Source organism: Oncorhynchus masou, chromosome 25, assembly GCF_036934945.1.
Source record: "Oncorhynchus masou masou isolate Uvic2021 chromosome 25, UVic_Omas_1.1, whole genome shotgun sequence".
Taxonomy (NCBI): domain Eukaryota; kingdom Metazoa; phylum Chordata; class Actinopteri; order Salmoniformes; family Salmonidae; genus Oncorhynchus; species Oncorhynchus masou.
The window spans coordinates 6,164,551-6,187,923 of NC_088236.1; the positions used below are offsets into that span (position 1 = coordinate 6,164,551).

Sequence of the window (23,373 nt, forward strand, 5' to 3'; positions counted from 1 at the left end):
GTCGTTCTGCCCCTGAACAGGCAGTTAACCCACTGTTCCTAGGCTGTCATTGAAAATAAGAGTTTGTTCTTAACTGACTTGCCTAGTAAAATAAATATGCCAACCAAATTGGTTGTACTTTAGAGCCCTGGGCACATGTGTAAATATACTTGTTTTTATTTGACCCATAAACAAACCCTCATTAGATGAAGAAGTCACAAGAACGAGAAGGAACATTCCAGTGTTCTGGCTGGGAATTTGGAACATTCCAGTGTTCTGCCTGGGATTTTGGAACATTCCAGTGTTCTGGCTGGGAATTTGGAACATTCCAGTGTTCTGGCTTGGAATTTGGAACATTCCAGTGTTCTGCCTGGGAATTTGGAACATTCCAGTGTTCTGCCTGGGAATTTGGAACATTCCAGTGTTCTGCCTGGGAATTTGGAACATTCTGTCTTATGACCCCCCCCCCCTTATGACCCCCTGTCTGTCTGAGCAGCAACCCGGGCTCTTCAACACATTTCCACACACATAGCTAAATCCCCCTCTCCCCTCCTCCCTTCCCTAAAAGAAACACTCAGCTAACCCATTAAATGTTGACAGTGAACCCTTAGCTAACCCAATCATATTGACACTGCTTGAGCCAACCGTCAACTGAGAGAGAAAGAGAGAGACAGAGACAGAGAACATTATGTGAGCTGGCAGGCGGCCATGTTTCTTTTTCCATTCCTGAAAAGGAACTGAACATATTTCTGACGGATTAGTAAATGAGGCCCTTCACGTTGTCTCTCTGACGTCAATACCAGAACCAGCTCTCAGCTGACCTATTCATGGCTTCACCTTTTGACTTATCTGCTTCAGAGTTCTTGTTATGTATTCTTGATGTCCCAACTGAACCGAAGACCTCAAGAGTTCGTGGTGTTTTAGTGCCAATAACACGACAACACTGAGCAGAGATAACAAGATCGAAGCAGACCAACCGATGGCCACACTGTATTGCCGTTCTAGAATGTTTATCAAGTTCTTCTCATTCCCAACAAATTCCCTCCACTTGTTTTCTGGTTACATGAAAGACACTCATGATACAGACCTCCACTTTATGTAATAATTCAGATGGAGAAGAAAATACCTACATTCAATACATTCACACGCATCTGAGATTCAAGGCCTGTATTTATAAGGTATCTTAGAGCCGATCTAGGAATAAGGGGGCTGAATAATTTTGCACGCCCAATTTTTCAGTTTTTGATTTGTTAAAAAAAGTTTGAAATATCCAATAAATGTCGTTCCACTTCATGATTGTGTCCCACTTGTTGTTGATTCATCACAAAAAAATACAGTTTTATATCTTTATGTTTGAAGCCTGAAATGTGGCAAAAGGTCGCAAAGTTCAAGGGGGCCGAATACTTTCGCAAGGCACTGTAATTGCTGCTTATCAGTTGTGAGAGAGATGGACTGTTTGTTAGTCTTCCGGGCCAAGTAGAGCACAGTGTGCGGCAAACAATTCAAAAACAGACGTTTTACTTTTTTACATAAATGTCAGAAACATTTTAATTGGTGCAGCTGGACAAATCACACACTTAGTGGGTTCTGGGATAATTCAGACAGCCAAAGAGAACAGAGAAATGGGTTCTGGGATAATTCAGACAGCCAGAGAGAACAGAGAAATGGGTTCTGGGATAATTCAGACAGCCAGAAAGAACAGAGAAATGGGTTCTGCGATAATTCAGACAGCCAGAGAGAACAGAGAAATGGGTTCTGGGATAATTCAGACAGCCAAAGAGAACAGAGAAATGGGTTCTGGGATAATTCAGACAGCCAGAGAGAACAGAGAAATGGGTTCTGGGATAATTCAGACAGCCAAAGAGAACAGAGAAATGGGTTCTGGGATAATTCAGACAGCCAAAGAGAACAGAGAAATGGGTTCTGGGATAATTCAGACAGCCAGAGAGAACAGAGAAATGGGTTCTGGGATAATTCAGACAGCCAAAGAGAACAGAGAAATGGGTTCTGGGATAATTCAGACAACCAGAGAGAACAGAGAATGTTCCCACCATTTGGAGAGATCAGAATCTACATCAGAATCACTAAACTGTCTCGGTCTGACATGGAGGGGTTGCGGGTTTAGAGAGGTGGGCCAGTAACTGAGGGGTTGGGGGTTTAAAGAGGTGAGCCAGTTACTAGAGGGTTGAGGGTTTAGAGAGGCGAGCCAGTTACTAGAGGGTTGTGGGTTTAGAGAGGCGAGCCAGTTACTAGAGGGTTGAGGGTTTAGAGAGGCGAGCCAGTTACTAGAGGGTTGAGGGTTTAGAGAGGCGAGCCAGTTACTAGAGGGTTGAGGGTTTAGAGAGGCGAGCCAGTTACTAGAGGGTTGAGGGTTTAGAGAGGCGAGCCAGTTACTAGAGGGTTGAGGGTTTAGAGAGGCGAGACAGTTACTAGAGGGTTGAGGGTTAAGAGAGGCGAGCCAGTTACTAGAGGGTTGAGGGTTTAGAGAGGCGAGCCAGTTACTAGAGGGTTGAGGGTTTAGAGAGGCGAGCCAGTTACTAGAGGGTTGAGGGTTTAGAGAGGCGAGCCAGTTACTAGAGGGTTGAGGGTTTAGAGAGGCGAGCCAGTTACTAGAGGGTTGAGGGTTTAGAGAGGCGAGCCAGTTACTAGAGGGTTGAGGGTTTAGAGAGGCGAGCCAGTTACTAGAGGGTTGAGGGTTTAGAGAGGCGAGCCAGTTACTAGAGGGTTGAGGGTTTAGAGAGGCGAGCCAGTTACTAGAGGGTTGAGGGTTTAGAGAGGCGAGCCAGTTACTAGAGGGTTGAGGGTTTAGAGAGGTGAGCCAGTTACTAGAGGGTTGAGGGTTTAGAGAGGCGAGCCAGTTACTAGTGGGTTGAGGGTTTAGAGAGGTGAGCCAGTTACTAGAGGGTTGAGGGTTTAGAGAGGCGAGCCAGTTACTAGAGGGTTGAGAGAGGCGAGCCAGTTACTAGAGGGTTGAGGGTTTAGAGAGGCGAGCCAGTTACTAGAGGGTTGAGGGTTTAGAGAGGCGAGCCAGTTACTAGAGGGTTGAGGGTTTAGAGAGGCGAGCCAGTTACAAGAGGGTTGAGGGTTTAGAGAGGCGAGCCAGTTACTAGAGGGTTGAGGGTTTAGAGAGGCGAGCCAGTTACTAGAGGGTTGAGAGAGCGAGCCAGTTACTAGAGGGTTGAGGGTTTAGAGAGGCGAGCCAGTTACTAGAGGGTTGAGGGTTTAGAGAGGCGAGCCAGTTACTAGAGGGTTGAGGGTTTAGAGAGGCGAGCCAGTTACAAGAGGGTTGAGGGTTTAGAGAGGCGAGCCAGTTACTAGAGGGTTGAGGGTTTAGAGAGGCGAGCCAGTTACTAGAGGGTTGAGGGTTTAGAGAGGCGAGCCAGTTACTAGTGGGTTGAGGGTTTAGAGAGGCGAGCCAGTTACTAGTGGGTTGAGGGTTTAGAGAGGCGAGCCAGTTACTAGAGGGTTGAGGGTGTAGAGAGCGAGCCAGTTACTAGAGGGTTGAGGGTTTAGAGAGGCGAGCCAGTTACTAGTGGGTTGAGGGTTTAGAGAGGCGAGCCAGTTACAAGAGGGTTGAGGGTTTAGAGAGGCGAGCCAGTTACTAGAGGGTTGAGGGTTTAGAGAGGCGAGCCAGTTACTAGAGGGTTGAGGGTTTAGAGAGGCGAGCCAGTTACTAGTGGGTTGAGGGTTTAGAGAGGCGAGCCAGTTACTAGAGGGTTGAGGGTTTAGAGAGGCGAGCCAGTTACTAGAGGGTTGAGGGTTTAGAGAGGCGAGCCAGTTACTAGTGGGTTGAGGGTTTAGAGAGGCGAGCCAGTTACTAGAGGGTTGAGGGTGTAGAGAGGCGAGCCAGTTACTAGAGGGTTGAGGGTTTAGAGAGGCGAGCCAGTTACTAGTGGGTTGAGGGTTTAGAGAGGCGAGCCAGTTACTAGAGGGTTGAGGGTTTAGAGAGGCGAGCCAGTTACTAGAGGGTTGAGGGTTTAGAGAGGCGAGCCAGTTACTAGAGGGTTGAGGGTTTAGAGAGGCGAGCCAGTTACTAGAGGGTTGAGGGTTTAGAGAGGCGAGCCAGTTACAAGAGGGTTGAGGGTTTAGAGAGGCGAGCCAGTTACAAGAGGGTTGAGGGTTTAGAGAGGCAGCCAGTTACTAGAGGGTTGAGGGTTTAGAGAGGCGAGCCAGTTACTAGAGGGTTGAGGGTGTAGAGAGGCGAGCCAGTTACTAGAGGGTTGAGGGTTTAGAGAGGCGAGCCAGTTACTAGAGGGTTGAGGGTTTAGAGAGGCGAGCCAGTTACTAGAGGGTTGAGGGTTTAGAGAGGCGAGACAGTTACTAGAGGGTTGAGGGTTTAGAGAGGCGAGCCAGTTACTAGAGGGTTGAGGGTTTAGAGAGGCGAGACAGTTACTAGAGGGTTGAGGGTTTAGAGAGGCGAGCCAGTTACTAGAGGGTTGAGGGTTTAGAGAGGCGTTGAGCCAGTTACTAGAGGGTTGAGGGTTTAGAGAGGCGAGCCAGTTACTAGAGGGTTGAGGGTTTAGAGAGCGAGCCAGTTACTAGAGGGTTGAGGGTTTAGAGAGGCGAGCCAGTTACTAGAGGGTTGAGGGTTTAGAGAGGCGAGCCAGTTACTAGAGGGTTGAGGGTTTAGAGAGGCGAGCCAGTTACTAGTGGGTTGAGGGTTTAGAGAGGCGAGCCAGTTACTAGAGGGTTGAGGGTTTAGAGAGGTGAGCCAGTTACTAGAGGGTTGAGGGTTTAGAGAGGCGAGCCAGTTACTAGTGGGTTGAGGGTTTAGAGAGGTGAGCCAGTTACTAGAGGGTTGAGGGTTTAGAGAGGCGAGCCAGTTACTAGAGGGTTGAGAGAGGCGAGCCAGTTACTAGAGGGTTGAGGGTTTAGAGAGGCGAGCCAGTTACTAGAGGGTTGAGGGTTTAGAGAGGCGAGCCAGTTACTAGAGGGTTGAGGGTTTAGAGAGGCGAGCCAGTTACAAGAGGGTTGAGGGTTTAGAGAGGCGAGCCAGTTACTAGAGGGTTGAGGGTTTAGAGAGGCGAGCCAGTTACTAGAGGGTTGAGGGTTTAGAGAGGCGAGCCAGTTACTAGTGGGTTGAGGGTTTAGAGAGGCGAGCCAGTTACTAGTGGGTTGAGGGTTTAGAGAGGCGAGCCAGTTACTAGAGGGTTGAGGGTGTAGAGAGGCGAGCCAGTTACTAGAGGGTTGAGGGTTTAGAGAGGCGAGCCAGTTACTAGTGGGTTGAGGGTTTAGAGAGGCGAGCCAGTTACAAGAGGGTTGAGGGTTTAGAGAGGCGAGCCAGTTACTAGAGGGTTGAGGGTTTAGAGAGGCGAGCCAGTTACTAGAGGGTTGAGGGTTTAGAGAGGCGAGCCAGTTACTAGTGGGTTGAGGGTTTAGAGAGGCGAGCCAGTTACTAGAGGGTTGAGGGTTTAGAGAGGCGAGCCAGTTACTAGAGGGTTGAGGGTTTAGAGAGGCGAGCCAGTTACTAGTGGGTTGAGGGTTTAGAGAGGCGAGCCAGTTACTAGAGGGTTGAGGGTGTAGAGAGGCGAGCCAGTTACTAGAGGGTTGAGGGTTTAGAGAGGCGAGCCAGTTACTAGTGGGTTGAGGGTTTAGAGAGGCGAGCCAGTTACTAGAGGGTTGAGGGTTTAGAGAGGCGAGCCAGTTACTAGAGGGTTGAGGGTTTAGAGAGGCGAGCCAGTTACTAGAGGGTTGAGGGTTTAGAGAGGCGAGCCAGTTACTAGAGGGTTGAGGGTTTAGAGAGGCGAGCCAGTTACAAGAGGGTTGAGGGTTTAGAGAGGCGAGCCAGTTACAAGAGGGTTGAGGGTTTAGAGAGGCGAGCCAGTTACTAGAGGGTTGAGGGTTTAGAGAGGCGAGCCAGTTACTAGAGGGTTGAGGGTGTAGAGAGGCGAGCCAGTTACTAGAGGGTTGAGGGTTTAGAGAAGCGAGCCAGTTACTAGAGGGTTGAGGGTTTAGAGAGGCGAGCCAGTTACTAGAGGGTTGAGGGTTTAGAGAGGCGAGACAGTTACTAGAGGGTTGAGGGTTTAGAGAGGCGAGCCAGTTACTAGAGGGTTGAGGGTTTAGAGAGGCGAGACAGTTACTAGAGGGTTGAGGGTTTAGAGAGGCGAGCCAGTTACTAGAGGGTTGAGGGTTTAGAGAGGCGAGCCAGTTACTAGAGGGTTGAGGGTTTAGAGAGGCGAGCCAGTTACTAGAGGGTTGAGGGTTTAGAGAGGCGAGCCAGTTACTAGAGGGTTGAGGGTTTAGAGAGGCGAGCCAGTTACTAGAGGGTTGAGGGTTTAGAGAGGCGAGCCAGTTACTAGAGGGTTGAGGGTTTAGAGAGGCGAGCCAGTTACTAGAGGGTTGAGGGTTTAGAGAGGCGAGCCAGTTACTAGTGGGTTGAGGGTTTAGAGAGGCGAGCCAGTTAATAGAGGGTTGAGGGTTTAGAGAGGCGAGCCAGTTACTAGAGGGTTGAGGGTTTAGAGAGGCGAGCCAGTTACTAGAGGGTTGAGGGTTTAGAGAGGCGAGCCAGTTACTAGAGGGTTGAGGGTTTAGAGAGGCGAGCCAGTTACTAGAGGGTTGAGGGTTTAGAGAGGCGAGCCAGTTACTAGAGGGTTGAGGGTTTAGAGAGGCGAGACAGTTACTAGAGGGTTGAGGGTTTAGAGAGGCGAGCCAGTTACTAGAGGGTTGAGGGTTTAGAGAGGCGAGCCAGTTACTAGAGGGTTGAGGGTTTAGAGAGGCGAGCCAGTTACTAGAGGGTTGAGGGTTTAGAGAGGCGAGCCAGTTACTAGAGGGTTGAGGGTTTAGAGAGGCGAGCCAGTTACTAGAGGCTTGAGGGTTTAGAGAGGCGAGACAGTTACTAGAGGGTTGAGGGTTTAGAGAGGCGAGCCAGTTACTAGAGGGTTGAGGGTTTAGAGAGGCGAGCCAGTTACTAGAGGGTTGAGGGTTTAGAGAGGCGAGCCAGTTACTAGAGGGTTGAGGGTTTAGAGAGGCGAGCCAGTAACTGGGGGGTTGGGGGTTTAGAGAGGCGAGCCAGTTACTAGAGGGTTGAGGGTTTAGAGAGGCGAGCCAGTTACTAGAGGGTTGAGGGTTTAGAGAGGCGAGCCAGTTACTAGAGGGTTGAGGGTTTAGAGAGGCGAGCCAGTTACTAGAGGGTTGAGGGTTTAGAGAGGCGAGCCAGTTACTAGAGGGTTGAGGGTTTAGAGAGGCGAGCCAGTTACTAGAGGGTTGAGGGTTTAGAGAGGCGAGCCAGTTACTAGAGGGTTGAGGGTTTAGAGAGGCGAGCCAGTTACTAGAGGGTTGAGGGTTTAGAGAGGCGAGACAGTTACTAGAGGGTTGAGGGTTTAGAGAGGCGAGCCAGTTACTAGAGGGTTGAGGGTTTAGAGAGGCGAGCCAGTTACTAGAGGGTTGAGGGTTTAGAGAGGCGAGCCAGTTACTAGTGGGTTGAGGGTTTAGAGAGGCGAGCCAGTTACTAGAGGGTTGAGGGTTTAGAGAGGCGAGCCAGTTACTAGAGGCTTGAGGGTTTAGAGAGGCGAGACAGTTACTAGAGGGTTGAGGGTTTAGAGAGGCGAGCCAGTTACTAGAGGGTTGAGGGTTTAGAGAGGCGAGCCAGTTACTAGAGGGTTGAGGGTTTAGAGAGGCGAGCAAGTTACTAGAGGGTTGAGGGTTTAGAGAGGCGAGCCAGTTACTAGAGGGTTGAGGGTTTAGAGAGGCGAGCCAGTTACTAGAGGGTTGAGGGTTTAGAGAGGCGAGACAGTTACTAGAGGGTTGAGGGTTTAGAGAGGCGAGCCAGTTACTAGAGGAGGTTGAGGGTTTAGAGAGGCGAGCCAGTTACTAGAGGGTTGAGGGTTTAGAGAGGCGAGCCAGTTACTAGTGGGTTGAGGGTTTAGAGAGGCGAGCCAGTTACTAGAGGGTTGAGGGTTTAGAGAGGCGAGCCAGTTACTAGAGGGTTGAGGGTTTAGAGAGGCGAGCCAGTTACTAGAGGCTTGAGGGTTTAGAGAGGCGAGACAGTTACTAGAGGGTTGAGGGTTTAGAGAGGCGAGCCAGTTACTAGAGGGTTGAGGGTTTAGAGAGGCGAGCCAGTTACTAGAGGGTTGAGGGTTTAGAGAGGCGAGCCAGTTACTAGAGGGTTGAGGGTTTAGAGAGGCGAGCCAGTTACTAGAGGGTTGGGGGTTTAGAGAGGCGAGCCAGTTACTAGAGGGTTGAGGGTTTAGAGAGGCGAGACAGTTACTAGAGGGTTGAGGGTTTAGAGAGGCGAGCCAGTTACTAGAGGGTTGAGGGTTTAGAGAGGCGAGTTACAGTTACTAGAGGGTTGAGGGTTTAGAGAGGCGAGCCAGTTACTAGAGGGTTGAGGGTTTAGAGAGGCGAGCCAGTTACTAGAGGGTTGAGGGTTTAGAGAGGCGAGCCAGTTACTAGTGGGTTGAGGGTTTAGAGAGGCGAGCCAGTTACTAGAGGGTTGAGGGTTTAGAGAGGCGAGCCAGTTACTAGAGGGTTGAGGGTTTAGAGAGGCGAGCCAGTTACTAGAGGCTTGAGGGTTTAGAGGCAAGACAGTTACTAGAGGGTTGAGGGTTTAGAGAGGCGAGCCAGTTACTAGAGGGTTGAGGGTTTAGAGAGGCGAGCCAGTTACTAGAGGGTTGAGGGTTTAGAGAGGCGAGCCAGTTACTAGAGGGTTGAGGGTTTAGAGAGGCGAGCCAGTTACTAGAGGGTTGGGGGTTTAGAGAGGCGAGCCAGTTACTAGAGGGTTGAGGGTTTAGAGAGGCGAGACAGTTACTAGAGGGTTGAGGGTTTAGAGAGGCGAGCCAGTTACTAGAGGGTTGAGGGTTTAGAGAGGCGAGCCAGTTACTAGAGGGTTGAGGGTTTAGAGAGGCGAGCCAGTAACTGGGGGGTTGGGGGTTTAGAGAGGCGAGCCAGTTACTATTACTAGAGGGTTGAGGGTTTAGAGAGGCGAGCCAGTTACTAGAGGGTTGAGGGTTTAGAGAGGCGAGCCAGTTACTAGAGGGTTGAGGGTTTAGAGAGGCGAGCCAGTAACTGGGGGTTGGGGGTTTAGAGAGGCGAGCCAGTTACTAGGGGGTTGAGGGTTTAGAGAGGCGAGCCAGTTACTAGAGGGTTGAGGGTTTAGAGAGGCGAGCCAGTTACTAGAGGGTTGAGGGTTTAGAGAGGCGAGCCAGTTACTAGAGGGTTGAGGGTTTAGAGAGGCGAGCCAGTTACTAGAGGGTTGAGGGTTTAGAGAGGCGAGCCAGTTACTAGAGGGTTGAGGGTTTAGAGAGGCGAGCCAGTAACTGGGGGTTGGGGGTTTAGAGAGGCGAGCCAGTTACTAGAGGGTTGAGGGTTTAGAGAGGCGAGCCAGTTACTAGAGGGTTGAGGGTTTAGAGAGGCGAGCCAGTTACTAGAGGGTTGAGGGTTTAGAGAGGCGAGCCAGTTACTAGAGGGTTGAGGGTTTAGAGAGGCGAGCCAGTTACTAGAGGGTTGAGGGTTTAGAGAGGCGAGCCAGTTACTAGAGGGTTAAGGGTTTAGAGAGGCGAGCCAGTTACTAGAGGGTTGAGGGTTTAGAGAGGCGAGCCAGTTACTAGAGGGTTGAGGGTTTAGAGAGGCGAGCCAGTTACTAGAGGGTTGAGGGTTTAGAGAGGCGAGCCAGTTACTAGAGGGTTGAGGGTTTAGAGAGGCGAGCCAGTTACTAGAGGGTTGAGGGTTTAGAGAGGCGAGCCAGTTACTAGAGGGTTGAGGGTTTAGAGAGGCGAGCCAGTTACTAGAGGGTTGAGGGTTTAGAGAGGCGAGCCAGTTACTAGAGGGTTGAGGGTTTAGAGAGGCGAGACAGTTACTAGAGGGTTGAGGGTTTAGAGAGGCGAGACAGTTACTAGAGGGTTGAGGGTTTAGAGAGGCGAGACAGTTACTAGAGGGTTGAGGGTTTAGAGAGGCGAGACAGTTACTAGAGGGTTGAGGGTTTAGAGAGGCGAACCAGTTACTAGAGGGTTGAGGGTTTAGAGAGGCGAGCCAGTAACTGGGGGGTTGGGGGTTTAGAGAGGCGAGCCAGTTACCAGAGGGTTGAGGGTTTAGAGAGGTGAGCCAGTTACTAGAGGGTTGAGGGTTTAGAGAGGCGAGCCAGTTACTAGAGGGTTGAGGGTTTAGAGAGGCGAGCCAGTTACTAGAGGGTTGAGGGTTTAGAGAGGCGAGCCAGTTACTAGAGGGTTGAGGGTTTAGAGAGGCGAGCCAGTTACTAGAGGGTTGAGGGTTTAGAGAGGCGAGCCAGTTACTAGAGGGTTGAGGGTTTAGAGAGGCGAGCCAGTTACTAGAGGGTTGAGGGTTTAGAGAGGCGAGCCAGTTACTAGAGGGTTGAGAGAGGCGAGCCAGTTACGAGAGGGTTGAGGGTTTAGAGAGGCGAGCCAGTTACTAGAGGGTTGAGGGTTTAGAGAGGCGAGCCAGTTACTAGAGGGTTTAGAGAGGCGAGCCAGTTACTAGAGGGTTGAGGGTTTAGAGAGGCGAGCCAGTTACTAGAGGGTTTAGAGAGGCGAGCCAGTTACTAGTGGGTTGTGGGTTTAGAGAGGCAAGCCAGTTACTAGAGGGTTTAGAGAGGCGAGCCAGTTACTAGAGGGTTGAGGGTTTAGAGAGGCGAGCCAGTTACTAGAGGGTTTAGAGAGGCGAGCCAGTTACTAGAGGGTTGAGGGTTTAGAGAGGCGAGCCAGTTACTAGAGGGTTGAGGGTTTAGAGAGGCGAGCCAGTTACTAGAGGGTTGAGGGTTTAGAGAGGCGAGCCAGTTACTAGAGGGTTGAGGGTTTAGAGAGGCGAGCCAGTTACTAGAGGGTTGAGGGTTTAGAGAGGCGAGCCAGTTACTAGAGGGTTGAGGGTTTAGAGAGGCGAGCCAGTTACTAGAGGGTTGAGGGTTTAGAGAGTCGAGACAGTTACTAGAGGGTTGAGGGTTTAGAGAGGCGAGCCAGTTACTAGAGTGTTGAGGGTTTAGAGAGGCGAGCCAGTTACTAGAGGGTTGAGGGTTTAGAGAGGCGAGCCAGTTACTAGAGGGTTGAGGGTTTAGAGAGGCGAGCCAGTTACTAGAGGTTTGAGGGTTTAGAGAGGCGAGCCAGTTACTAGAGGGTTGAGGGTTTAGAGAGGCGAGCCAGTTACTAGAGGGTTGAGGGTTTAGAGAGGCGAGCCAGTTACTAGAGGGTTGAGGGTTTAGAGAGGCGAGCCAGTTACTAGAGGGTTGAGGGTTTAGAGAGGCGAGCCAGTTACTAGAGGCTTGAGGGTTTAGAGAGGCGAGACAGTTACTAGAGGGTTGAGGGTTTAGAGAGGCGAGCCAGTTACTAGAGGGTTGAGGGTTTAGAGAGGCGAGCCAGTTACTAGAGGGTTGATGGTTTAGAGAGGCGAGCCAGTTACTAGAGGGTTGAGGGTTTAGAGAGGCGAGCCAGTTACTAGAGGCTTGAGGGTTTAGAGAGGCGAGACAGTTACTAGAGGGTTGAGGGTTTAGAGAGGCGAGTCAGTTACTAGAGGGTTGAGGGTTTAGAGAGGCGAGCCAGTTACTAGAGGGTTGAGAGAGGCGAGCCAGTTACTAGAGGGTTGAGAGAGGCGAGCCAGTTACTAGAGGTTTGAGGGTTTAGAGAGGCGAGCCAGTTACTAGAGGGTTTAGAGAGGCGAGCCAGTTACGAGAGGGTTTAGAGAGGCGAGCCAGTTACTAGAGGGTTGAGGGTTTAGAGAGGCGAGCCAGTTACTAGAGGGTTTAGAGAGGCGAGCCAGTTACTAGAGGGTTGAGGGTTTAGAGAGGCGAGCCAGTTACTAGAGGGTTGAGGGTTTAGAGAGGCGAGCCAGTTACTAGAGGGTTGAGGGTTTAGAGAGCGAGCCAGTTACTAGAGGGTTGAGGGTTTAGAGAGGCGAGCCAGTTACTAGAGGGTTGAGGGTTTAGAGAGGCGAGCCAGTTACTAGAGGGTTGAGGGTTTAGAGAGGCGAGCCAGTTACTAGAGGGTTGAGGGTTTAGAGAGGCGAGCCAGTTACTAGAGGGTTGAGGGTTTAGAGAGGCGAGCCAGTTACTAGAGTGTTGAGGGTTTAGAGAGGCGAGCCAGTTACTAGAGGGTTGAGGGTTTAGAGAGGCGAGCCAGTTACTAGAGGGTTGAGGGTTTAGAGAGGCGAGCCAGTTACTAGAGGTTTGAGGGTTTAGAGAGGCGAGCCAGTTACTAGAGGGTTGAGGGTTTAGAGAGGCGAGCCAGTTACTAGAGGGTTGAGGGTTTAGAGAGGCGAGCCAGTTACTAGAGGGTTGAGGGTTTAGAGAGGCGAGCCAGTTACTAGAGGGTTGAGGGTTTAGAGAGGCGAGCCAGTTACTAGAGGCTTGAGGGTTTAGAGAGGCGAGACAGTTACTAGAGGGTTGAGGGTTTAGAGAGGCGAGCCAGTTACTAGAGGGTTGAGGGTTTAGAGAGGCGAGCCAGTTACTAGAGGGTTGAGGGTTTAGAGAGGCGAGCCAGTTACTAGAGGGTTGAGGGTTTAGAGAGGCGAGCCAGTTACTAGAGGCTTGAGGGTTTAGAGAGGCGAGACAGTTACTAGAGGGTTGAGGGTTTAGAGAGGCGAGCCAGTTACTAGAGGGTTGAGGGTTTAGAGAGGCGAGCCAGTTACTAGAGGGTTGAGAGAGGCGAGCCAGTTACGAGAGGTTTGAGGGTTTAGAGAGGCGAGCCAGTTACTAGAGGGTTTAGAGAGGCGAGCCAGTTACGAGAGGGTTTAGAGAGGCGAGCCAGTTACGAGAGGGTTTAGAGAGGCGAGCCAGTTACGAGAGGGTTTAGAGAGGCGAGCCAGTTACTAGAGGGTTTAGAGAGGCGAGCCAGTTACGAGAGGGTTTAGAGAGGCGAGCCAGTTACTAGAGGGTTGAGAGAGGCGAGCCAGTTACTAGAGGGTTGAGAGAGGCGAGCCAGTTACTAGAGGGTTGAGAGAGGCGAGCCAGTTACTAGAGGGTTTAGAGAGGCGAGCCAGTTACTAGAGGGTTGAGAGAGGCGAGCCAGTTACTAGAGGGTTTAGAGAGGCGAGCCAGTTACTAGAGGGTTTAGAGAGGCGAGCCAGTTACTAGAGGGTTTAGAGAGGCGAGCCAGTTACTAGAGGGTTTAGAGAGGCGAGCCAGTTACTAGAGGGTTTAGAGAGGCGAGCCAGTTACGAGAGGGTTTAGAGAGGCGAGCCAGTTACTAGAGGGTTTAGAGAGGCGAGCCAGTTACGAGAGGGTTTAGAGAGGCGAGCCAGTTACTAGAGGGTTGAGAGAGGCGAGCCAGTTACTAGAGGGTTGAGAGAGGCGAGCCAGTTACTAGAGGGTTGAGAGAGGCGAGCCAGTTACTAGAGGGTTTAGAGAGGCGAGCCAGTTACTAGAGGGTTGAGAGAGGCGAGCCAGTTACGAGAGGGTTTAGAGAGGCGAGCCAGTTACTAGAGGGTTTAGAGAGGCGAGCCAGTTACTAGAGGGTTGAGAGAGGCGAGCCAGTTACTAGAGGGTTTAGAGAGGCGAGCCAGTTACTAGAGGGTTGAGAGAGGCGAGCCAGTTACGAGAGGGTTTAGAGAGGCGAGCCAGTTACTAGAGGGTTTAGAGAGGCGAGCCAGTTACTAGAGGGTTGAGAGAGGCGAGCCAGTTACTAGAGGGTTGAGGGTTGTATCCAAGGGCTGATGAGGAAAAAGTCTGTCTGGAGAGACTCCACAACTGAAGGCATCAGGATCAGCGTCTCAGGAAAGGTGTCCTGATCTTGGATCAGATCCAGCCTGTCCGAGTCATCTTATTCATTACAATCTAAAAAAACAAACACGCAACACTGTTCCTAGATCTGCTCACCGGCTCTCACCTTATAAATACAGACCTTGAATCTCAGATGCGTGTGAAATGTATTGAATGTAGGTATTTTTTTCTCCATCTGAGCTCTCAGAGTGAGCGGTTCTCCTTTATGTTCAAGCTTTCTACTCCGTTAGCCAGCACCTCGCCTATATCGGTGTGCATTTCTTTTTCTTCTAGAATGTATCGAAGCTCACCTTCTCTCTAGTGCTGTTGGCTGTTCTGGACCTCTGCGTTGCTCCTCTAAACGCTGTTCTGTAGTTGTAGAAGTTACCGGAAGGATCCATCTGGAGCTGGAGAGAAAGATTAGCATTATAACGCCAGTATAGCAGCAGGATTTTAATGTTGTGTTTATTTATTTAACACGGTAAAGTTAGTTAAAGAACAGAGCTCACTAATTAACGAAACAGAGTCCGACACATTCCTGTGGGAACACAATGAGGCGACCATCGATTACCCCGGGCCGAACCCTAACACCTAAAATTGTACGCCGCCCTATGGGACTCCCAATCACAACCGGTTATGATACAGCCTGGGATAGAACCAAGGTCTGTAGTGACGACCTCTAGCACTGACATGCAGTGCCTTAGACCGCTGTGCCACTCTGGAGTCTGAGAAAGCTTCTCAGATGAAATATTGGTTCTAACTACATCCTCAGACAGTGAGCTGGACATCCTATGATTCAATTCATCTTCCTCATCTTCCTCATCTTCCTCATCATCCTCATCATCATATGAGGTGGCAGGGTAGCCTATTGGTTAGAGTGTAGAGGCGGCAGCGTAGCCTAGTGGTTAGAGTGTAGAGGAGGCAGGGTAGCCTAGTGGTTAGAGTGTAGAGGCGGCAGGGTAGCCTAGTGGTTAGAGTGTAGAGGAGGTAGCGTAGCCTAGTGGTTAGAGTGTAGAGGCGGCAGCGTAGCCTAGTGGTTAGAGTGTAGAGGAGGTAGGGTAGCCTAGTGGTTAGAGTGTAGAGGCGGCAGCGTAGCCTAGTGGTTAGAGTGTAGAGGAGGTAGCGTAGCCTAGTGGTTAGAGTGTAGAGGAGGTAGCGTAGCCTAGTGGTTAGAGTGTAGAGGCGGCAGGGTAGCCTAGTGGTTAGAGTGTAGAGGAGGTAGCGTAGCCTAGTGGTTAGAGTGTAGAGGCGGCAGCGTAGCCTAGTGGTTAGAGTGTAGAGGAGGTAGCGTAGCCTAGTGGTTAGAGTGTAGAGGAGGTAGCGTAGCCTAGTGGTTAGAGTGTAGAGGAGGCAGGGTAGCCTAGTGGTTAGAGTGTAGAGGCGGCAGCGTAGCCTAGTGGTTAGAGTGTAGAGGTGGCAGCGTAGCCTAGTGGTTAGAGTGTAGAGGCGGCAGCGTAGCCTAGTGGTTAGAGTGTAGAGGCGGCAGGGTAGCCTAGTGGTTCGAGTGTAGAGGCGGCAGCGTAGCCTAGTGGTTAGAGTGTAGAAGAGGCAGGGTAGCCTAGTGGTTCGAGTGTAGAGGAGGCAGGGTAGCCTAGTGGTTAGAGTGTAGAGGCGGCAACTGCAGGCACACATAAACCAACCCTGTCAAATCAACTGCAGTCACACATAAACCAACCCCGTCACATCAACTGCAGGCACACATAAACCAACCCTGTCAAATCAACTGCAGACACACATAAACCAACCCTGTCAAATCAACTGCAGGCACACATAAACCAACCCTGTCAAATCAACTGCAGTCACACATAAACCAACCCTGTCAAATCAACTGCAGGCACACATAAACCAACCCTGTCAAATCAACTGCAGTCACACATAAACCAACCCTGTCACATCAACTGCAGGCACACATAAACCAACCCTGTCACATCAACTACAGGCACACATAAACCAACCCTGTCACATATGCATCAGGACAGATGGAGCCATCAAACCAGCCTACCAGCACTCTGACCTCTATCAACACAATAACCTAACACCACAGCCGACCAACATCACTAGCAACAACATCCCTACAGAGGGAGAGAGAGAGAGAGAGAGAGAGAGAGAGAGAGAGAGAGAGAGAGAGAGAGAGAGAGAGAGAGGGGACAGAGAGAGAGAGACAAAGACAGACAGAGAGAGACAGAGAGAGAGGGTAGAGTGAGACAGAGACACAGAGAGAGAGAGAGAGAGAGAGAGAGAGAGAGAGAGAGAGAGAGAGAGGGGGGAGAGAGAGACAGAGACAGACAGAGAGGGGAGAGAGAGACAGAGAGAAGACAGAGACACAGAGTGAGAGAGAGAGGACAGAGAGAGAGAAACCTGCTCCTTTGATGGCTCCTGGATTCCACTGGGGCCCAACCTGGTTTATCTCTTTAATCCCTGCTACTTCACATCTCCTGACTGGAAGGCCCCCTTCTATACCTGGTTCCTCCACAAACTCCCAGGGAGCTCAGTGTTATCTCAGCCCCGGGTAGAGCTCAACGTCTAGGGCTACCCATCCCCCAGGACCTGCCTCTTCCTCCTCCATCACCATGGAGCTACTTCCAACAGCTCCGAGGCAGTCCACTAGGCTTACAGGATAACATGGGAAGGTTAACTAAGCCCTAGCTGCCTTTTCATTTCTGTTGCTAGATTGTGTGATGCATGAGATCAAGTGTATGACACTACATGCAGCAAGTGATAATGAAAGTGTGTGTGTGTGTGTGTGTGTGTGTGTGTGTGTGTGTGTGTGTGTGTGTGTGTGTGTGTGTGCATTTACCTCCAAGATGTCAAACTTGTCCGTCTTGACTTTGCTCCAGGTCTTCTTCAGTCGAGACACAGGACTCATGTTCATCCCAGCTGCAGAGAGCAAGATGGCCGACAAATTAGACAAACACAGCTTTTTCATAAAAAACACATATGGCAACCACTCTGCTTCCCATATGGTAACCACTCTGCTTCCCCTTCAACACTCTGCTTCCCCTTCAACACTCTGCTTCCCATATGGTAACCACTCTGCTTCCCCTTCAACACTCTGCTTCCCCTTCAACACTCTGCCTCCCATATGGTAACCACTCTGCTTCCCATATGGTAACCACTCTGCTTCCCCTTCAACACTCTGCCTCCCATATGGTAACCACTCTGCTTCCCATTTGGTAACCACTCTGCCTCCCATATGGTAACCACTCTGCCTCCCATATGGTAACCACTCTGCCTCCCATATGGTAACCACTCTGCCTCCCATATGGTAACCACTCTGCTTCCCATATGGTAACCACTCTGCTTCCCATATGGTAACCACTCTGCTTCCCATATGGTAACCACTCTGCTTCCCATATGGTAACCACTCTGCTTCCAATATGGTAACCACTCTGCTTCCAATATGGTAACCACTCTGCTTCCCATATGGTAACCACTCTGCTTCCCATATGGTAACCACTCTGCTTCCCCTTCAACACTCTGCTTCCCCTTCAACACTCTGCTTCCCCTTCAACACTCTGCCTCCCATATGGTAACCACTCTGCTTCCCCTTCAACACTCTGCCTCCCATATGGTAACCACTCTGCCTCCCATATGGTAACCACTCTGCCTCCCATATGGTAACCACTCTGCCTCCCATATGGTAACCACTCTGCTTCCAATATGGTAACCACTCTGCTTCCCATATGGTAACCACTCTGCTTCCCATACGGTAACCACTCTGCTTCCCCTTCAACACTCTGCCTCCCATATGGTAACCACTCTGCCTCCCATATGGTAACCACTCTGCTTCCCATATGGTAACCACTCTGCTTCCCATATGGTAACCACTCTGCTTCCCATTTGGTAACCACTCTGCTTCCAATATGGTAACCACTCTGCTTCCCATATGGTAACCACTCTGCTTCCCCTTCAACACTCTGCCTCCCATATGCTAACCACTCTGCCTCCCATATGGTAACCACTCTGCTTCCCCTTCAACACTCTGCTTCCCATATGGTAACCACTCTGCTTCCCCTTCAACACTCTGCCTCCCATATGGTAACCACTCTGCCTCCCATATGGTAACCACTCTGCCTCCCATATGGTAACCACTCTGCCTCCCATATGGTAACCACTCTGCTTCCCCTTCAACACTCTGCTTCCCATATGGTAACCACTCTGCTTCCCCTTCAACACTCTGCCTCCCATATGGTAACCACTCTGCTTCCCATTTGGTAACCACTCTCTGTGTCACGTTCTGACCTTTATTTCCTTTGTTTTGTCATTATTTAGTATGGTCAGGGCGTGAGTTGGGGTGGGCAGTCTATGTTTGTTTTTCTATGATTTGGGTATTTCTATGTTTCGGCCTAGTATGGTTCTCAATCAGAGGCAGGTGTCACTAGTTGTCTCTGATTGAGAATCATACTTCGGTAGCCTGGGTTTCACTGTGTGTTGGTGGGTGATTGTTCCTGTCTCTGTGTTTGCACCAGATAGGGCTGTTTTGAGTTTTCACATTTCTTGTTTTGTTAGTTTATTCATGTTTTGTGTCTTTTTAAATTAAACATGAATAACCACCACGCTGCGTTTTGGTCCGCATCTCCTTCAAGTAAAGAAAACCGTTACACTGCTTCCCATATGGTAACCACTCTGCTCCCCTTCAACACTCTGCTTCCCATATGGTAACCACTCTGCTTTCCCTTCCAACACTCTGCTTCCCATATGATAATCACTCTGCTTATATAGATCAAGGATCTTAAAGGCAAAACAGATCCTATATCAGCACTCTGAGATTCTTTGTAAATAAGGGCCCATGTTAGGCTGTGTTCCAGAGGGAACAACAAGGCCTTCTAAATGCTGTGAGAGAATGTTGGCAAGTCAGTCTATGTAAACATGTCCAGTCTAATACACACACGCTACACTACACACACTACACTACACACCACACACTGCACTACACACTACAATACACTACACACTACAATACACTACACACTACAATACACTACACGCTACAATACACTACACGCTACAATACACTACACGCTACAATACACTACACGCTACACTACACACTACAATACACTACAATACACTACACACTACAATACACTACACACTACAATACACTACACACTACAATACACTACACGCTACAATACACTACACGCTACAATACACTACACGCTACACTACACACTACAATACACTACAATACACTACACACTACAATACACTACACACCACACGCTACACTACACACTACAATACACTACACACTACAATACACTACACACCACACTACACACTACAATACACTACACACTACAATACACACTACACACTACACACTACAATACACTACACACTACACACTACAATACACTACACACTACACACTACAATACACTACACACTACAATACACACCACACACTGCACTACACACTACAATACACACCACACACTGCACTACACACTACAATACACACCACACTACACACTACAATACAATACACACCACACACTGCACTACACACTACAATACACACCACACACTGCACTACACACTACACACTGCACTACACACTACAATACACACCACACTACACACTACAATACACACTGCACTACACACTACACTACACACCACACACTGCACTACACACTACACACTGCACTACACACTACACTACACACTGCACTACACACCACACACTGCACTACACACTACACTACACACCACACACTGCACTACACACTACACTACACACCACACACTACACTACACACCACACACTGCACTACACTACACACCACACACTGCACTACACACCACACACCACACACTGCACTACACACTACACTACACACCACACACTGCACTACACACTACACTACACACTACACTGCACTACACACACACACTAACCGCAGTAGCCAGGCAGAAAGAGACTAAGCCCATTTTCCCAGGGACTTGTTTGGTCTTTTCTTGTTAACCCTCCGCGGCTCCATCTCTAGGTCCCTGGAGACTCCTGGGAAAGAGGGGCTAAGGCTGGGACAGCTGGCTCTCTCCCCTACAGTCCCCTCCCTCCATCCCTAACCTTTCTGCCTTCCCTTGGCGTGCCCGCCAACACCTCCCTCTCTCCCTCCCCTGGTCAGTGCTGAACATCGGACTAATATGGGTGTTTGTGTAGGCCACCCCCTCCACCCCAGCCTTTAGGCCTGACCAGCTGCCCCTCCACCACCCCACCCCCTCCACCCCAGCCTTTAGGCCTGACCAGCTGCCCCTCCACCACCCCACCCCCTCCACCCCAGCCTTTAGGCCTGACCAGCTGCCCCTCCACCACCCCCCCCCCTCCACCCCAGCCTTCAGGCCTGACCAGCTGCCCCTCCTCCACCCCACCCCCTCCACCCCAGCCTTTAGGCCTGACCAGCTGCCCCTCCACCACCCCACCCACCCCAGCCTTTAGGCCTGACCAGCTGCCCCTCCACCACCCCACCCCCTCCACCCCAGCCTTTAGGCCTGACCAGCTGCCCCTCCACCACCCCACCCCCTCCACCCCAGCCTTTAGGCCTGACCAGCTGCCCCTCCACCACCCCACCCCCTCCACCCCAGCCTTTAGGCCTGACCAACTGCCCCTCCATACAGCTGGAGCTCACTGGGTTTTGCACAAGCTTCTCCCTGGACCCAGATGATGTGGCAAGTTCATTGCAGACAAGCGGAGTAGAGATTCATGTGATTGAAATAACCACTACACACACCCCACTACACACACACACCACTACACACACCCCACTACACACACACCACACCACTACACACACCCCACTACACACACACCACACCACTACACACACACCACACCACACCACTACACACACCCCACTACACACACACACACACACCACTACACACAAACCACACCACTACACACACCACCCCACTACACACACACCACACCACTACACACACACCACACCACTACACACACACCACACCACTACACACACACCACACCACTACACACACACCACACCACTACACACACACTACACACACACACACACCACTACACACACCACACCACTACACACACACACACCACACCACTACACACCCCACACCCCACACTACACACACACACACACACACACACACCCTACACACACACACACACCACTACACACACCACTACACACACACCACTACACACACCACTACACACACACACCACTACACACACACACACACACACACACCACTACACACACACACACCACTACACACACAACACCACTACACACACACACCACTACACACCCCACTACACACACACCACACTACACACACACACACACACACACCACTACACACACACACACACCACTACACACACCACTACACACACACACACACCACTACACACACCACTACACACACACACCACTACACACACACACCACTACACACACACACCACTACACACACACACACACCACTACACACACACACACACACACACACGTGGCATGTGATTTATAGGATTTTTATTTAAATCAGGATATTTTCTACCTGCATTCTTTTTAATTTGTTGGCTATTTTGATCTAGTTGGTCAATAGAAGTTACTTGCATTTGGTATCTAGGTCTCTGAATTCTGTGTTCTTTAGCTGCCAATGGCTCACGGTGTAGCCTGTCATACAATGTGTCCATTTGGCAGAAGCAGAATCTCTTACAATAGATTCATTTTATATTTGTATAATTTTAATTTAGATATAATTTAGATTTAAATTAACAACATGATAATGATTTTGAGATATATTATTATAAATTAAATTAAACTGTTCCAAGCAAATGCGCGCAAGTGAAAATCATAATCGGCATGCAGATTGGTAGAAATTGTAAGATAAATTGTAAATTGGCACTCCCGCATGGAAAAGGTTTCCCTACCCCTGGGCTAGAGTCACTCTGCTCAAGATGATCAATTAAAGTTGAACGGACAATTTCTATGGCCAAATGGGTCACTTTTATAGGAAAACTTCAGCCCAAAAATCAATAAATAAGCAACATTTGAAATACTTTTAAGGTGATGTCGTTTCGGGTTCGGAATATTATATGGGTTAGAAAGGTGAAAATCTTGCTGAACAACAAATTGCATTTACTGATTGAATTTCCTGACTGTAGTCAAAAAAAATCCCTTTGTGTGTATAGCAAGTGAGCAAGAGGAGTGAATTGTGACAAGGGTGGGGGAGGGTGAAAAAAAAAAAAAAAAAAAAAAAAAAAGAAAACAACAACAACAACACTTACAGATAATGGCCATGAGGGAGTTGAAGTTGCCGATGTTGAAACATTCCCGTGCCACGTCGATGAAGAACTCCATGACTCGCACTCGCTGCTTCTTCTTCTTTACGGGCTGTCACGTCAACAACAACAACAAGTCAACAACAAGTCAACAACAACAACAAGTCAACAACAACAAGTCAACAGCAAAAACAACAAGTCAACAACAACTCAACAACAACAACAACAACTCAACAACAACAACAACTCAACAACAAGTCAACAACAACAACAACAACAACAAGTCAACAGCAAGTCAACAACAACAACAAGTCAACAGCAAAAACAATAAGTCAACAACAACAACGTCAACAACAATGTCAACAACAACAACAAGTCAACAACAAGTCAACAACAACAACAAAAAGCGCAAAATAAATCCTCAGGTTAAAAAGTAAAAAGATACGTGATGATAACCAAGGTAACACTAGCTAAATTAGCTTAGCTGCAATAGGTTAAATGCTAGTTCACTAGCTACACACCATGCAGATCTCTGTGGCCACCATGAAGCTGAGTCTGTTGAACCACTCTACATACGCCTCCAGGTTGCTAGTCTTCTTGTGATCGCTGAAACAGCTCTGTGGAGATAAACACAGCCATTTCATTAGCATTAAGATGGCATAGATAGCTTAACATTTTGTTAGCATTAGCAACAATAGCATTTCATTAGCAATACTTACCTTATTTTTTATTTATTTTAGGTATTTTTGCCAACAACAAAATGAGTAAAACAGTTCAACATTCTGTAATTTTATTTCAAGCGTGAACCTAGATCCTCAGATGGGTGTATAGGCTTTATAGTTGTTTTCGTAATTAGACTATTAATGCAGACTTGGCACTATGCTCTGAGTCACACCATCAGGGTGTCAGCTCGCTTGCTATTCACATTATTGAGCAGAGCTGTGATGAGGATTTCTCTCTGATTCTGATACCAAACATTCCTTTAGCCTTACGTAGCTCTCTCCACAGTGGTCCCCCTCACACATTAACACACACACAGACCCCCCCCCCCCCCCCGCAAAACCCTTTGGAAGTGGATGTAGAGGTATAGCCCAAGGCACAAAGGAAAGAGCACTACCCCCCCCCCAAATTCTCTTTGTTGCCTAGCAGCAAAAACGCTGGTGAGTCGACACACACAAGCTCCACGCAGCCTCCCAAAACTCTTGGGTTCTGTAGCTGAGTGGTTGCTAGGCAATACGGCCCAAGCATTCTATGCCCTCCAGACAGACAGAAGAGGGACAGCATATATTTGGTCTACATATAGAGGAAGAGGGACAGCACATATTTGGTCTACCTATAGAGGAAGAGGGACAGCACATATTTGGTCTACCTCATAGAGGAAGAGGGACAGCACATATTTGGTCTACATATAGAGGAAGAGGGACAGCACATATTTGGTCTACCAATAGAGGAAGAGGGACAGCACATATTTGGTCTACAT

General features: G+C 49.5%; 1 protein-coding gene across 4 annotated transcripts in view; it reads right to left on the reverse strand.

Moving 5' to 3' along the window:
- LOC135513708 (ras-GEF domain-containing family member 1B-A-like) overlaps positions 1 to 23,373 on the reverse strand; it is a 79,357-nt gene that overhangs the window by 11,205 nt on the left and 44,779 nt on the right. For all 4 annotated transcript variants that reach the window (XM_064936586.1, XM_064936585.1, XM_064936583.1 and 1 more), the window contains exons 7-10: positions 22,415 to 22,510; positions 21,900 to 22,005; positions 16,413 to 16,492; positions 13,927 to 14,022 (exon numbers count right to left, since the gene is read on the reverse strand). In XM_064936586.1, the coding sequence (XP_064792658.1) occupies positions 13,927 to 14,022; positions 16,413 to 16,492; positions 21,900 to 22,005; positions 22,415 to 22,510 (378 nt within the window). The remainder of the gene's footprint in view (positions 1 to 13,926; positions 14,023 to 16,412; positions 16,493 to 21,899; positions 22,006 to 22,414; positions 22,511 to 23,373) is intronic.